Source organism: Balaenoptera borealis (genome assembly GCF_965194805.1).
Source record: "Balaenoptera borealis genome assembly, chromosome: 13".
NCBI lineage: Eukaryota > Metazoa > Chordata > Mammalia > Artiodactyla > Balaenopteridae > Balaenoptera > Balaenoptera borealis.
In genome coordinates this window covers 7,377,049-7,390,209 of record NC_138870.1, presented here as the reverse complement: position 1 = coordinate 7,390,209, position 13,161 = coordinate 7,377,049, and the positions used below count along the sequence as shown (strand labels likewise).

General features: G+C 54.5%; 1 protein-coding gene across 1 annotated transcript; it reads left to right on the top strand.

Annotated features, from left to right (window-relative positions):
* Window positions 1–17: 17 nt before the first annotated feature.
* On the top strand, window positions 18–6,169 carry RBP5 (retinol binding protein 5). Its single transcript, XM_082349296.1, is given in 6 exon segments — window positions 18–629; window positions 1,536–1,616; window positions 1,903–1,927; window positions 1,929–2,079; window positions 4,317–4,418; window positions 4,876–6,169. Coding segments are annotated over 5 exon segments (405 nt in total). The 5' UTR covers window positions 18–629; window positions 1,536–1,543; the 3' UTR covers window positions 4,930–6,169.
* Window positions 6,170–13,161: the final 6,992 nt, after the last annotated feature.

Sequence of the window (13,161 nt, the reverse complement as noted above, 5' to 3'; positions counted from 1 at the left end):
AGCAGGGGTGGGAGAACGTGTTAGGGCTTTTTCCCCTGACTGCAATCTGGGGGAGCAAGGGAACTGCGGGGGCTGGGGAGGAAGCTGCAAAGCCGTAGAGGGGGTGGGAAAAAAGAGGGCCATGGGGAGAATGAAGACGCGAGAAGCCCGGGGGTGGGGAGAGCAGACGTCAACGGAGACCTGAGGGAGGCGAGGAGGGACAGTATCCGCGTCACCCCACCACCACCACCATCACCAACTCTGCATTAACCTCTTTTCACAGCCCATTCCATCAGCGAGTCCCTGCTGGGTGCCTCCTGGGAACCGCGCAGTCAAACCCACAACCTGACCCCGACCTACGCTAGCATTTCGTTTCCCAGCCCCAGGTCTCTGAGGAAGCCACGGGGTGGGCAGCCGGGCCGTGGACCCGGTTCTGGGACCGGAGAAAGAGCTCACCCTCCCTCACCCTCCCTCACCCGCTCGCCCCAAATTTCCCACCTTAAACCCTGATGAACCAGCCCAGTTGGTTCTGAAGCCAGGGAGGCTGGTAGGTTCGAGAGGCAAAGAAGAGTCCGCGTCGCGGGGAGGGAGTGCGGGGCGGGGCACACGGTCATTGAGGCGCACCGCCCCCCGCAATGGGAGTACATCTGGTAAGCGTGGGCTGGCCAAGGGCTGCGGGCGGGGGTGGCCGACGGGACCATCAGTGACTCCAAAAGGAGAGGGGAACCTCTGGGTCCCAAGCCGAAGCGCGTAGAATTCTCCCGAACAGCCAGCCGACTCCTCCCTCCCCTGCTCCAGCCAGACTTTGTCAGGCTGCTGACGGCCCCCTCTGCAGTTTCTCTGCTCCCCTCCTAATGGTCCTATAGGACAGAGTCTGGAAAGCCAGTGTCGGGGCCCCAGCTCAGCGAAGCTGTCCGAGGGAGCTGTAGGGGCCAGCGCTGGAGGATTTTCTTCACTGGGGCTCCCGGCCAGCTGGCTGTCCCCCCTTCTTTCCCCACCTCCTCCCCCTCATACCTTTCGGGATCCCCGACTCAACCCCAAGGTCTCAGGATATTGTTAGAACTCACCCTTGGGTGAGTCTGAAAGGACGCCCCTCCTCCACCCAGCAAGACCAGCTCCCTCCCAGGAGAGGCTGCCCCCGGAGTCTCAGGACGGTTCCCAAACCTGCCAGAAATGGGCTGGAAGCCAAAACTGACCTTCCGGATGGCTCAAGTGTTGCCTGACTGACAGCCCCAGATCCTGGTCCAGGTTCCTTCCTCAGGAGAAGCCGAGGTCAGGCAAAAACTTGCCAAGTCCCTGCCCCTCTCTGGAGCTGCAGACACCAGCCTCACACTCATCACGGGGGGAGGGAGGGAAGGAGGAAGTCTGGCAGGAGCTCTTACTGCAACAGGGCCCCAGCTCTATAAAAACCCTGGTAGCACAGACCTTACACAAGCTGCCTCTGTGTGTGCAGAGGCTGGCCAGGAGTCTCCCAGCCCCACCTGTCAGATGACACCCCCTCCCTCCTTGCTCTGTCCCCTCTATTCTCCTGAAATCTTGACCTCCACCTTGGCCAGCCTGGACCATGCCTCCCAGCCTCACCGGCTACTACTGCTTTGTCTCGCAGAAGAACTTGGAGGACTACCTGCAAGCTCTAAGTAATGGCCTCACCCCTCCCGAACCCTTTCACTCCCGTTCTCCCCTCTCCCTTCCTGCCTCCAGTCCCATTGAGGAGGGGGGATGCGAGGGTCCGACATCGTGGAAAGGCTGGGGGTCGGGGCGCTGGGCTCCTTTTCTAGCCAGGGGCATTGCTAGGAAGGAGTAAATCCACAGTCCCAGACCCAGCCGAGGGGATGCTCCCAGCTCCAGGCTGCTGCTGGGGGAGGAGGAGCCCCTGGCCAGCTGGCTGAGAGGACCCTCGTCCTAAGAGGACAGCCCCCGTAGACATCAACATGGCTCTGCGGAAGATCGCTGCTGCTCGAGCCAGGCAAGGAGACTGACCATCGGGGCAACCACGTGACAGTGAAGACCCTCAGCACCTTCCGAAACAAAGTTCTGGAATTCGAGGTGGGAGTGCAGTTTGAGGAGGACTTGAGGATCACAGATGGACAGAAGTGCCAGGTACCTTTTCTCAGGCTGGCGGGGAGGGGGTGTGGATGAGCAAGGGGCACTTAACAGAGTGGGGCAAAATAAAGTGACCTTTCCCATCCAGAGCCGGGGAAGTGATGACCACAGCAGGCTAGGAGTCCCTAGGATAGCAGGCTCCTGATGTCACCCACCCAGCCCCCACTCCCTCCAGCTTCTCCCCTGCCCCCTCTTAGCGCCAGCCAAAAGGGCAAAAGGGGCAGGTCACCCTCAGGCCAATGAGCAAACACGTGCTCACCCTCTAGCCTGTGACCCTGTGGACACCACAGTCTCTTTTCCCTCAGCCTCTTTAACCCCACTCTCGTGCAGTCCTTTCTGCTTCTTACGTGTTCCTTTTGGCCTCCTTTGCAGACCCTAGTTCCCCTATTAATCCCTTAAACTGGGATTTCCCCCCAGTAATTTGTTCTTGACCTTCCCTCTCTTGTCTGTATACTATCCATGGGCTAAATCATCTACACCCATGTGTTTGGTTACCATCTATAAACTGCCTTGGACACAGATTCTCCTGCCAGAGGCACCACCTGAGCTCCAGGGCGAAGTTTCAACTGCCTGCAAAATGTTTCCATCTGCATGCCCCAAGGTCAAACCCAAAGTCATGATCTTCCTACACAAACCTATTCCTGCTTTTATATTTACTGTCTCCATCAATGTCAACAACCAGCAGGACCAAAGCCTGGGAGTCACAGTCTTTACCTTGTGTTCCCTTACCGCCATGCTCCCAACATGTGCGCGCGTGTGCACGCACACGCATGCACACGTGCAGCACATGTAATTGGTCAAGAAGCCTGTATAACTTTTCTGTGCTGTCCAGTATGGTAGCTACTAGCCATATACAGATACTGAACATTTGAAATGTAACCGGTCCAAATTGAGCTGTGCTATCAGTGTGAAATACACGCTGAATTTTAAAGACAATACCTAAAAAGAGTGTAAAAGAGCTCAGAAATTTTATATCGATTACATGCTGAAATTATAATATTTTGAATATTTTAGGTTGAATAAAATATATTATTAAAATTAATTTCACCTGTTTCTTTTTGCTTTTCTAATGTGGTTACTAGAAATTTTTAAAATGATATATATGGCTTGCATTTAAGACCTACTGTATTTCTACTGAACATCACTTGTTTACATGGCTGTTATCTGTTCCTTCCTAATCTTTCTCTTTGTCACCACCTTATTTCAGGCCCTCATTTCTTATCTGGTGCCCAGTCTTGACCCTCCTCTAATCCACTCTGCCTACTGCAGCCACAAGGATCTATCTAAAATGTAAAAGTGACCACGACACTCCCTGACTTAAACCCTTTCAGTGACATTTTGTTACTTTCCAGGTAAGGTCCATATGCTCCACATTGCATCCAAGGGCCTCCACACAAACATACTGGGTTAGAGCCCCTCACAACTACCTACTCTTCTTTCTTACCTCTACACTGTTTCTATCCTTGCTGGAAAGTTCCCATCATCTCCAATCTAATTCACTGCCTTGAAGACGCAGCTCTTCCCTCCCCACTCCCACCATCAACAGTCTTGCCTGGTATCACAGATACCTACCAACTGTTCCTCTATCTGATCAGGATTCTGAGCTCCCTGGGAATTCCCTGGTGGTCCAGTGGTTAGGATTCCTCACTTTCACTGCCAGGGGCCTGGGTTCGATCCCTGGCGGGGGAACTAAGATCCCATAAGCCACATGGCACGGCCAAAAAAAAAATCCATAAGATTCTGAGCTCCTTGTTTAGGGGGGGCCTGTCCTATTGGGGGGCCTAACAACGATGATTGGAAGGCCCAGGCCCACCCAGCTGTGATCTGGGGGGTTGATCCTTCATGCTCAGGGACACTGCAGCTGCCCTTGAGACTGAGAAAAAGGAGAAAAGAGATTCCCTGGTTGGCTCCCAAACAATCTCCCTTCTTTCCCAGTATCTCCTCCAGGTCAACCAGAAGTGGCAGAGGACAAATTCTCCGTTCTTCATCCCCTAACCCCCAATTTCACCGCCCCCCATGATCCTGCTTCATCCCTGCTCTGCCCAAATGGTCACTGTCACAAACAGTGGCCTTTAGGAGTGGGGGACGGGAGTCCTGCCGAATCACTCAGAAGGAAGGGACTGGAGCAAGACAGTGTCTGCTGGATGCAAAGCAGGCGGCCCAGCCAGAGTGAGCTGGAGGCATTTGGATGTCCTGCCCCCCAAGTCTCCCTTTATTCCCGCTCTCCCCCATAGACCGTTGTCACCTGGGAAGAGGAGCAGCTGGTATGTGAGGAGAAAGGGGAGGTCCCTAACCGGGGCTGGAGACACTGGCTGGCGGGAGAGACGTTGTATCTGGTGAGCAGGGTGAGGGCTGGGAGAGGAGACGCAAATGGGTGTGTGTAAGAGGGGGGCCTCCAGCTAGGATGCGTTCCCTTACCCAAATCAAGTCAGTCTGCTACTCCAGCCTCGCCTCCCTTCAAGGAAGGCAACTAAGGAGGGAAAACAGAAGCCCTGGAAAGAGTGGAGAGAGGAAGAAGTGGAGTGGCCAGGGTGGGCCCTGGTTGTAAGTCAGACGCATGTGCGTAAATCATGACCGGAGACATGGAGACTTAGCCACTTCAGTTCCCTGACCCAGCTACCTTCCCTCCTCTGGGGTGGAAAGCTGAGGGTTTGCAACAACGATACAATTCCCCATACATCGAGTGCTCTAGCTGATGTGTCCTGAAGGATTCAATGGAGGTCAAGGACGTTGAGAAAGGGGCTTGGCTGGCAAGAACCTTCTCTGTCCTCATCATTCCTACTCTATCCCCGGGAAATGACCGCAAGAGATGCAGTGCACAAGCAGGTCTCCAGGAAGGTCAAGTAGCCAGAGAGGAGCTGAGGGCCCCCCCGACCACGGCAGTCCCCAGTCTCCTCTTGCCTGTGTCCCCTTCAAGCCCACATGGTCCCAGGTCAGCAGTCCCTTTCTCAGGTCACTTACCCTCCCTCTGCATCCCCCCTCCCTCCACCCCATGTTCATCTATAACTTGCAGCCCCCAGGCCAAAGCCCTTTCTTTCTCGCACTGCACTGCCCGATAGCGACCTCATATCCAGTTCAAGATCCGGCCTCCCAGATGAGAGAAACAGGCAAAGGGGAAAGGAGCCCAGAGAATAGCGGATCCCCAATCTCTTTCATTCATCTGGCCTCTTATTTTCCATCTAAGAACTCAGCTTTGAGCATTTGAGCATTAGTGGAAACCATACTGGTGGACCTTTTGGAAAAGTGTGACTGGATTCAAGAATTTAAACGGGAGCTACTGGGAGAGGATTTGTGTCCATTTCCTTGTCCTTCTTCTTGAGAAAACTCATGCGCTCAACAGAACCAGGCCCAAGGCATGGCCCCAGCCACACAGAGTTCAACAGACCACGTTGACCAACACCTAATGAGCCCTGGCCATTGTATGCTTGCAGCCTACATGTTGGGGAAGAGGGATGGGTCAGGGCGAGACCTCTGTCCGGTGCTGGGGGAGGCTGGAAGCTTCTAAATAGTGACCTGGCCTCCATGTCTGCTTTGGGAAGGACAGGTGGCAAGAGCTCCAGAATAGACTGAAAAGGGAAGCAGATGAAGGATACAAGGCCGAGGGCTAGAAAGATGAGGGCCATGAGGGCATGAAGGTGAGAGTAGGTGTGAAGGCAACAGGCCTCTAGGACCCTCTGCCTACAGTCCAGCAAGGCTGGGGACAGAAGGTAAGGGGGACAGCACAGCCCCTCCCTTAGGGTCCCAGAATCGCTGCCCTGGAAAACAGCCCAGATGGGTAGGGCCTGTTCAGAGTCAGGGCCAGCTCCAGCCTCTGGTCACCTCCCTACCTCCAGGGGCCTTGGCTCTTTCAGAATAAAAGTCCTTCCTGTAGGGCAAGAGCAGAGAGAAGAGAACTCAAGGTGGGGTGGGGACAGAGCCTGGCTGGGGGAAAGGAGGGGAATGCTGGAAAGTCCCTGGCCTGTGCTCACTAGATGAACACCCCTGCCCCCTCTTCCTGCAGTGGCCAGGCCCCTGCACATCCGAGATGGTCTCTGGGGCTCCGGCCAAGAGCCAGGATTGCAGCACTCATCCCACCACAAGCCTGGAATGAATTTGGAAAGGAATTTGGACAAGAATGCAGAGTGGGGCTTCCCTGGTGGCGCAGTGGTTAAGAATCCCCCTGCAAATGCAGGGGACACAGGTTCGAGCCCTGCTCCGGGAAGATCCCACATGCCGCAGAGCGACTAAGCCCATGCGCCACAACTACTGAGACTGCGCTCTAGAGACTGCAAGCCACAACTACTGAGCTCGTGAGCCACAACTACTGAAGCTCGTGCGCCTAGAGCCCATGCTCTGCAACAAGAGAAGCCACCGCAATGAAAAGCCTGCGCACCGCAACTAGAGAAAGCCCGCTTGCAGCAACGAAGACCCAATGCAACCCAAAATAAATAAATAAAAATTAAAAAAAAAAAGAAAGAAAGAATGCAGAGTGGACCTGAGCAACTTCTTCCCTGCTCAGCCTCTCCGCAGGGTCCCCAGTAGAGTGGGGAGGGCAGAGCGGCAGAAGCTCAGAGGACTGGGGGAATCCTACCTTTTCCATTCCCAGGTGCGGCAAAGGCACAGGAAGATGCTCCGTGTGTATTCACCAGGTCCCAGCCACTCCGAGTTCACAGTGCATATCCAGGCCTCTCCCCATAGGACTGCCGTCTGTGCTCTGCATGTCGGTCCCTCGCTGGGATCTTGCCGGGAGCACATAGGCCTCCATGGTGACTGTTGGACCCAAGCGGAAGCAGCCTCAGTCCCCCAAGACTCCTGTGACATGAGCACCCACACCCTACCTCCTGCGGGTCCACATCCTCCACTGGACCACTCCCCTCCAGGAGCCAAAATCCAACAAGAGGCCTGAAGACCCCAAAGGAACACAAGCAACCAGAGGAGGACTGAGCTGCTTCTGGGCATCTCCAAGCGGGTGGGAGCGGGATCCACCCCGATGCAGGAAGCCAGGGCTGCCATTTCCCCCGTGGGCAGCAGGGGGCAATGCTCGCTGCAGTGGGAGCCAGAGACCCACCAAGTTCAGTCCTCCCTCCTCCAAAACCCTGTTGGATATTTCGTCCCTGCCCCCACTAGACAGACAGACAGACAGACACACACACACACACACACACACACACACACACCAATCCCAGCCCACATGCTCACCCTGTGAGACCCTACCCCTCATTCAAATCTAGCTGCACCACTCACTGTCAGATGGAAGAGATGGTCACCAAGGGCACCGACGTGTGGGTGATGAAAAGGCGGGGGTGGGGTGGGTAGGGGGGAGCTACGGCCACGGATGGGTGGTCCCACCCCACCCCTTCTAGGGACACACAAAGCTGTGCATCCCAGGACCGTCTTTGACCTCATTGACCAGAGTCTTAGACCCCAGGGAGATGATCAAGAATCAAATATGTTTATTTCCACGTGAGATAGAGTGACTGCACCCTTCTAACGCAGCTCCACGCCAGGCCCCTGCCCCCTCCCCGTCCGCCAGGCCCAGAGAGCACCGAATGGTCACAAACAACCTTCCAGCCTGAACTCCAAATGATCCTTTAGCCTTGATTCTTTAGGTCGGTCCAGACCCCTCTGCTCAGAAGAAACTGACCAACATGGACCGGAGGTCAGGATCGGTGTGTGCCCTGAGGCAGAGGACCCCATGCTGCCCGAGGACTCAGGCCCCACGTCCTGGTAGGGGCCCCAGAGGAGGCAGGAGTGACAAAGTCTAGCTGCGTATCCCCCTGCAACTGCCCCCTCACCACAGCCACCGTCTCCCGCGTGGCCCCACCCCACGTGCCCAGACCTGCAGGCTGAAAGGGGAGCAGGAAATTCCTCAGCTGCAGAGCACAAAGGCATCCCAGGCAGGAGCTGATCCTGTAACACAGTGGGACCCCTATTGCAGCAGGGGACCCTTAGAGGCCACTGCAAATCCTAGGACCCCAAGAGAGAGCAGAGTCCCGGCCCCCTCCCCACACCCAAATCTTATCCCCTAAGGAGCAAGAGCCACATCTGGGCTAGGCTGAATTACCCAAAAATCAGTGAGAGGCCTGCAGTCCCCGATGTGGCTAAGGATGAAGACCTGGGTGAAGGCCCCTAACCGTGTCTGCCGCTCCCTTCCCACCGCTCCCTGCCCTTCCTCAGGCGCTTCTTCCTCCTCCTCTGGAGACGGATGCTCCTGCCCGGCCTGGGGACCACCTCCAGTACCCCCAGCCAGCTCTCTGGGATGCCTCCCCCAGCCTCCCCCACCATAACAGCACCTGTGCCATCAGGGTCCCCAGGGACTGACCTGGAGCTGTCCCAGAGCTGCGACCACGATCGTGGACAGGCCAGGATGGGGGAGACCTTGCAGGTCCAGCAGGAGGTGAAAGGGTAGTGGGTGAGCAGACTTGATGGGAAAATCAAAGGGTTATGTGAAGGACTCTGACATAGCCAACCTGGGTTTGCAAGGAGGGCAGAAAGAAAGAAACAAAGATGGTAGCCCAGGCCTCTGAGGCCAGGGGTGTGAGCAGTGGCCTGACCTGACTAGCGGCCAGACCAGCACCCATCAGGCCCTCCTCATCCTCCCCGAGATCTCAGCCAACAGGACGGCTCTGGGTCAGCTCTGCAGACACCTGGGCTCCATGCTGAACACCCACCCTCACCAGAGGCCATTTAGGTTCCAGGGGCCTGAGGTGGAGCTGAGCTGTCACACTCACCCTTCCAGCAGCAACAGGGGGCCTCTGTCTTCTCGAGCACTTGCCAGCCCACCGTCTGTCTGTGGGTTAGCCTCCTGCCTCCCCCGACCCAGTCAGGCCCGAGTCTCACTGCCCTCTGCCCTGACTCTTGTTCTGGCCACCAGGAGAGGGTGCAACCCTTAGGAGCCTCTGCTCTGTCCCCCGTGGACAGTGCCCAAGCAGAGGGTTGCCGGCATAGCTAGGCCACTGGGTTCACGCATAAACCACTTGCCTCAGAGGCTCTAGATGAGCCTAAAATGGCATCCAAAATTGGGAGAGAATAACACACAGTGGGCAGGTGAGCCGGCTCCGTGTCAAACAGCTACCTCTCATTCACCGTGTGGACATATACAAGCCACTAACCCTCGGTAAATGAGCCGCGTTTGCTGGTCACCCAAGGCCATACCGAGAGTACTCGCTTCCTGCTAGGAATTTTGTGAAGTTTCTACATAAAATCACTCAGCAGAGTACCTGGAATAGAGGAAGCACTAATGAACGTTAGCTGTCATTACTTTTATTATCCCTACCTCTTCGCTTGATTGAAATTCTCTTAACTGGACACAAAGCCTTGTTTTCTACAGTTAAGGATAAGGCCTCATGAGGCTCCAGCCATCCCTCCATTCATGACCCAGTTTGGGCCTCCCCATCTCTCCCTGCCCTGCAGATGAGCCAGGAGGCCGACGGGCTGCTTCACCGTCACCTGCCCAGTTTTCCTTCCGCATGAACATGTGCATCCCTCATGAGTCTGTCTTGCACATCTCTTCTACGTACTGCATTGTCCATGTGGCCTTTCATCCACGTTCTAGACTGTTGCTGAGAGCCGGCCCTTCTCCCTTTCCTCCCTGCATGGAACAGGAGCTGTTGTAGTGCATTTGTTGTCCCAGGCACGCAGGCAAGACAGAGCTAAAAGCACTGCTATCAAAGCCACTGTCGCTGCCTCGCTGTGTGATCTTGGGCAAATTATTTCACTTCTGTGCCTTTGTCTCTTCACAGGACCGGTCTGTTCGGCCTCAATGCTCTATAACTGATCTACTATCCTGCCTTCGACACCCACCCCTCCCCTTGGCTTCCTCTCTCCTTCCCAACTGTTTGCAGAAAAACCTTGCTCACGGTCCTTGACCCAGATGTAAGGAAACTGTTGTCATTCTTAAAGGGGGAGGTACCCAATGGAGAGAGAACCCCAGCTCGGGAAGGGGCAGCTAGGTCACAAAGCACTTCCTCTCCTCAGTGTGGCTCCGCTGTCCTCTGCTGCCACTCACCTCCCCTCCTTTCTTTGTGAGCAACACAGATGGGGCAAGGGGACACTGTTCAAATAAGGGTTTGTTAAAGTCTTGGAGGAAACAAAGGGAGCTAGAAGAGAGTATTACAGAGGTCGATCAGCTGAGGTCCAAGTGCAGCCTCACCCGTAAACTCCTTACCGTGGTAGGAAGGAACGGTGCTGGCCACCGCAGAACTGCCTCACCATTAGCAAGCCAGGCACATACACAGTATGTTTAAAGGGTCCTTTACTAAAAGACTTTATTTCAGGCATGAGAGTCCACACAAAGCCCCTGGGGTGTGGGAGCTTTGGGACTGAGATCTCCAGCCTCTGAACTTGTCCCTTTGGACAATCTGCTGGTGGGGGACCACAGTCCTAGATTCTCAGGACTCACGCTATGGCTACCCTCCCAAGGTTGGAAAGGGCATCCCACCTGGGGCTTCTCCTTCCTGCCCATCCCTCTCCTTTTCAACAGCTTCTTGGTCCTTTTTAACCCTTTGCTGTCCTCCTGAATCCCCACCTTCTCTTGTGTTTGGTCCCCTGTAGGTCATACTTTGATCTGTGCAGTCTTGCTACTTGACAGGGTGGGTGAAGGAGTATTTCAGATGTTAGGGAGGAGGAGGAGAGGATCAGAGCCTGGCTTCAGGTTACTGCATCTGAAATACAACCATACTTGGCAAAAATAACGTCCTGCTAGCTGATCTTCTGCATTTATTGTACTAACATAATCTATCTACTACTTCTGTGATAGCCAGCCTTCAAGACAGCCCCCAAGGATCCCTGCTTCCTGGAATTCCCATCCTTGTGTCGTCTCTTCCCACATTGAATCAGGGTTGGTCTGTGTGACCAATAGAATATGGCAGCGGGGATGCTACGTTACCTCCAAGGCTAGATTATAAAAGACATTTGAGATTTTCAGTACGACATTGTGCCTGTAGTTAACACTTGTACACTTAAAATTTTGTTAAGAGGGTAGATCTCATGTCAAGGGCTCTTACCACAATAAAAAATTTTTTTTTAATTTTAAGACATTTTGGCCTCCACTTTACTCTTTCTATCTTAGATCACTCTGGGGAAAGCCAGCTACCATATCATGGGGACACTCAAGTGTCTTAGGAAGAGGGCCATGCAGCAAGGAACTGAGGCCCCCAGCCCTCAGCCGTGTGAGGGGACCATCTTGGAAGTGGGACCACCAGCCCCATAAAACCTTCAGGTAACTGCAGTCCTGGCCAAGACCTTGACCGTGAGAGACCCTGAGCCAAAACCACACATCTAAGCTGCTTCTGGATTCCTGACCCTCAGAAGCTATGTGAAATAATACATGTTTGTTGTTTTAAACTGCTAAGCATACAAGTGATCTATTATATAACAGATAACACATGTTCTCAAATATGAGTTTCACCATAAGTGACCCTCGTCCTATCACCATAGCCTCAATAACTGGCAAAAGGGTTGGGGGCAAGTGACTTAGGGTGATAAATACCTGTCCATCCGCAAAAAGATATGGCTCTACACCCAGTGACATAGGCCCTTCCATCCTAGCTCTAAGCTCAGACATCTTCTGAGCACCCAGCGCCGGGGCCCACATCTCAGCGTCGGCCCCTCTAGAAGTCTAAAGAGAATGGAGTTCAGAGACAGACAGGTGTTGCCTGTCCCTCCTCTTTGAGGCCCACCTGCTGGACTACTGTCTGAGAACCCACCTCTTCACAATATAATTGTTAAAAGGAACAACCAGCATCTTCAGGTGATACCCCACCCCTTTCACCAGTGTGTGACCTTACTCTGTGGCTTCAGTAGGACAAGTGCAGCAGAGTCCGACTCAATAAGCCTCATGTCGTTAGAGACAGTGTACATCCAGAGGCAGGGAGGATATCTTAGCTAGAGTCAGATCCTTGCTGGTGGGAAGCTGATTGACAAATTCTGCAGAGGACAGAGCAGCAGGGTCCTGGAGACCAGCAGCAATGAGGGGAAGGTGGTGTCCTGACGTACAAGGCAGGGGAGAGCCACACCCGGACGTGGCTTTACCTCTCAGAGTAAGGAATCTCTGGAGTCCTCCCCTACTCTCCAGGGCCAGCACAGTAATACCGGAGCCAGAGGTTTCTTTGCTGAAAAGAGTGGGGTGAGATGGAGAAACATTGGTGGAAGAAGACTTGGTGTAGATGCCAGAAGGTGTAGCCAAATCTGATGACTGGAAAGAGGAGGCCACCAAAGAAGTGTTTTAATGACTCTCTGTTCCGCTGTGCTCTCCCCAACAGAGACTATGGGCATCCCCCCATCCTGCCACACTGTAACTTCTGCTGTCACCCAAGAGAAGCAGACTGCTCACCAGGCCAGATCCACTACCACTGCCAGAAGCCCTATCACCAAATGAAGACCAGAGCGGGTAGTAGCCAGGCCCCCAGGTGAGGACCAGCCAAGCTATCTCAAGGACACCGTCCATTCATAAGGCTGCTCTCTCCGAAAAAAGGCAAGGTACCCAGCAGTGAGGGGCAGGGTCACATGACAATGGCCAGGACTCTCACTGGGGAACAGTAAAAGGGGCAGGGCTATGGTGGGAGTGAACTTCACTCCCTCCCCCCCACTGGCTCAGGAGAACAGGAAGGAGGCTCAGGCACCCTCTCCTGGACCATATGGCTCCACGGCCAACCCCAGCTCCTGGACGCACCTGTCTACCACGGGCTCTCTTCCTCCCTGGGCACCTGCCTTGGAAACTCCAGTACCTGCCTGGTGCACACTCTCCCTCTCTGCCCCATAGCGTGAGCTCATGCACAGATACAGGTGGGTACCTCCGTGTGCCCCAATAACGAATGAGGAATGTACCCTGACAGTCAAGGAGCTTGGGCTTCATCCTGAGGATGAGAGGGCAAAGTCATTGAAGGGCTTTAAGCTGGGGAGGGGCATGATTGGCGGATACTGTAGACAGAGAGCTGACAGAGTAGGGAAGGTGGACAAGAGAGGCAAAGCTAGTGGCTGACCCGCCTTTGGGGTTGACTCAACCCCTCCCAACTCTCCTGAACCTATGGAAGACAACCTGAAACCAGAGATGACTTGGGAATAGGGGAGTGAGCAGGACAGACCTAACTCCAGCAGAGT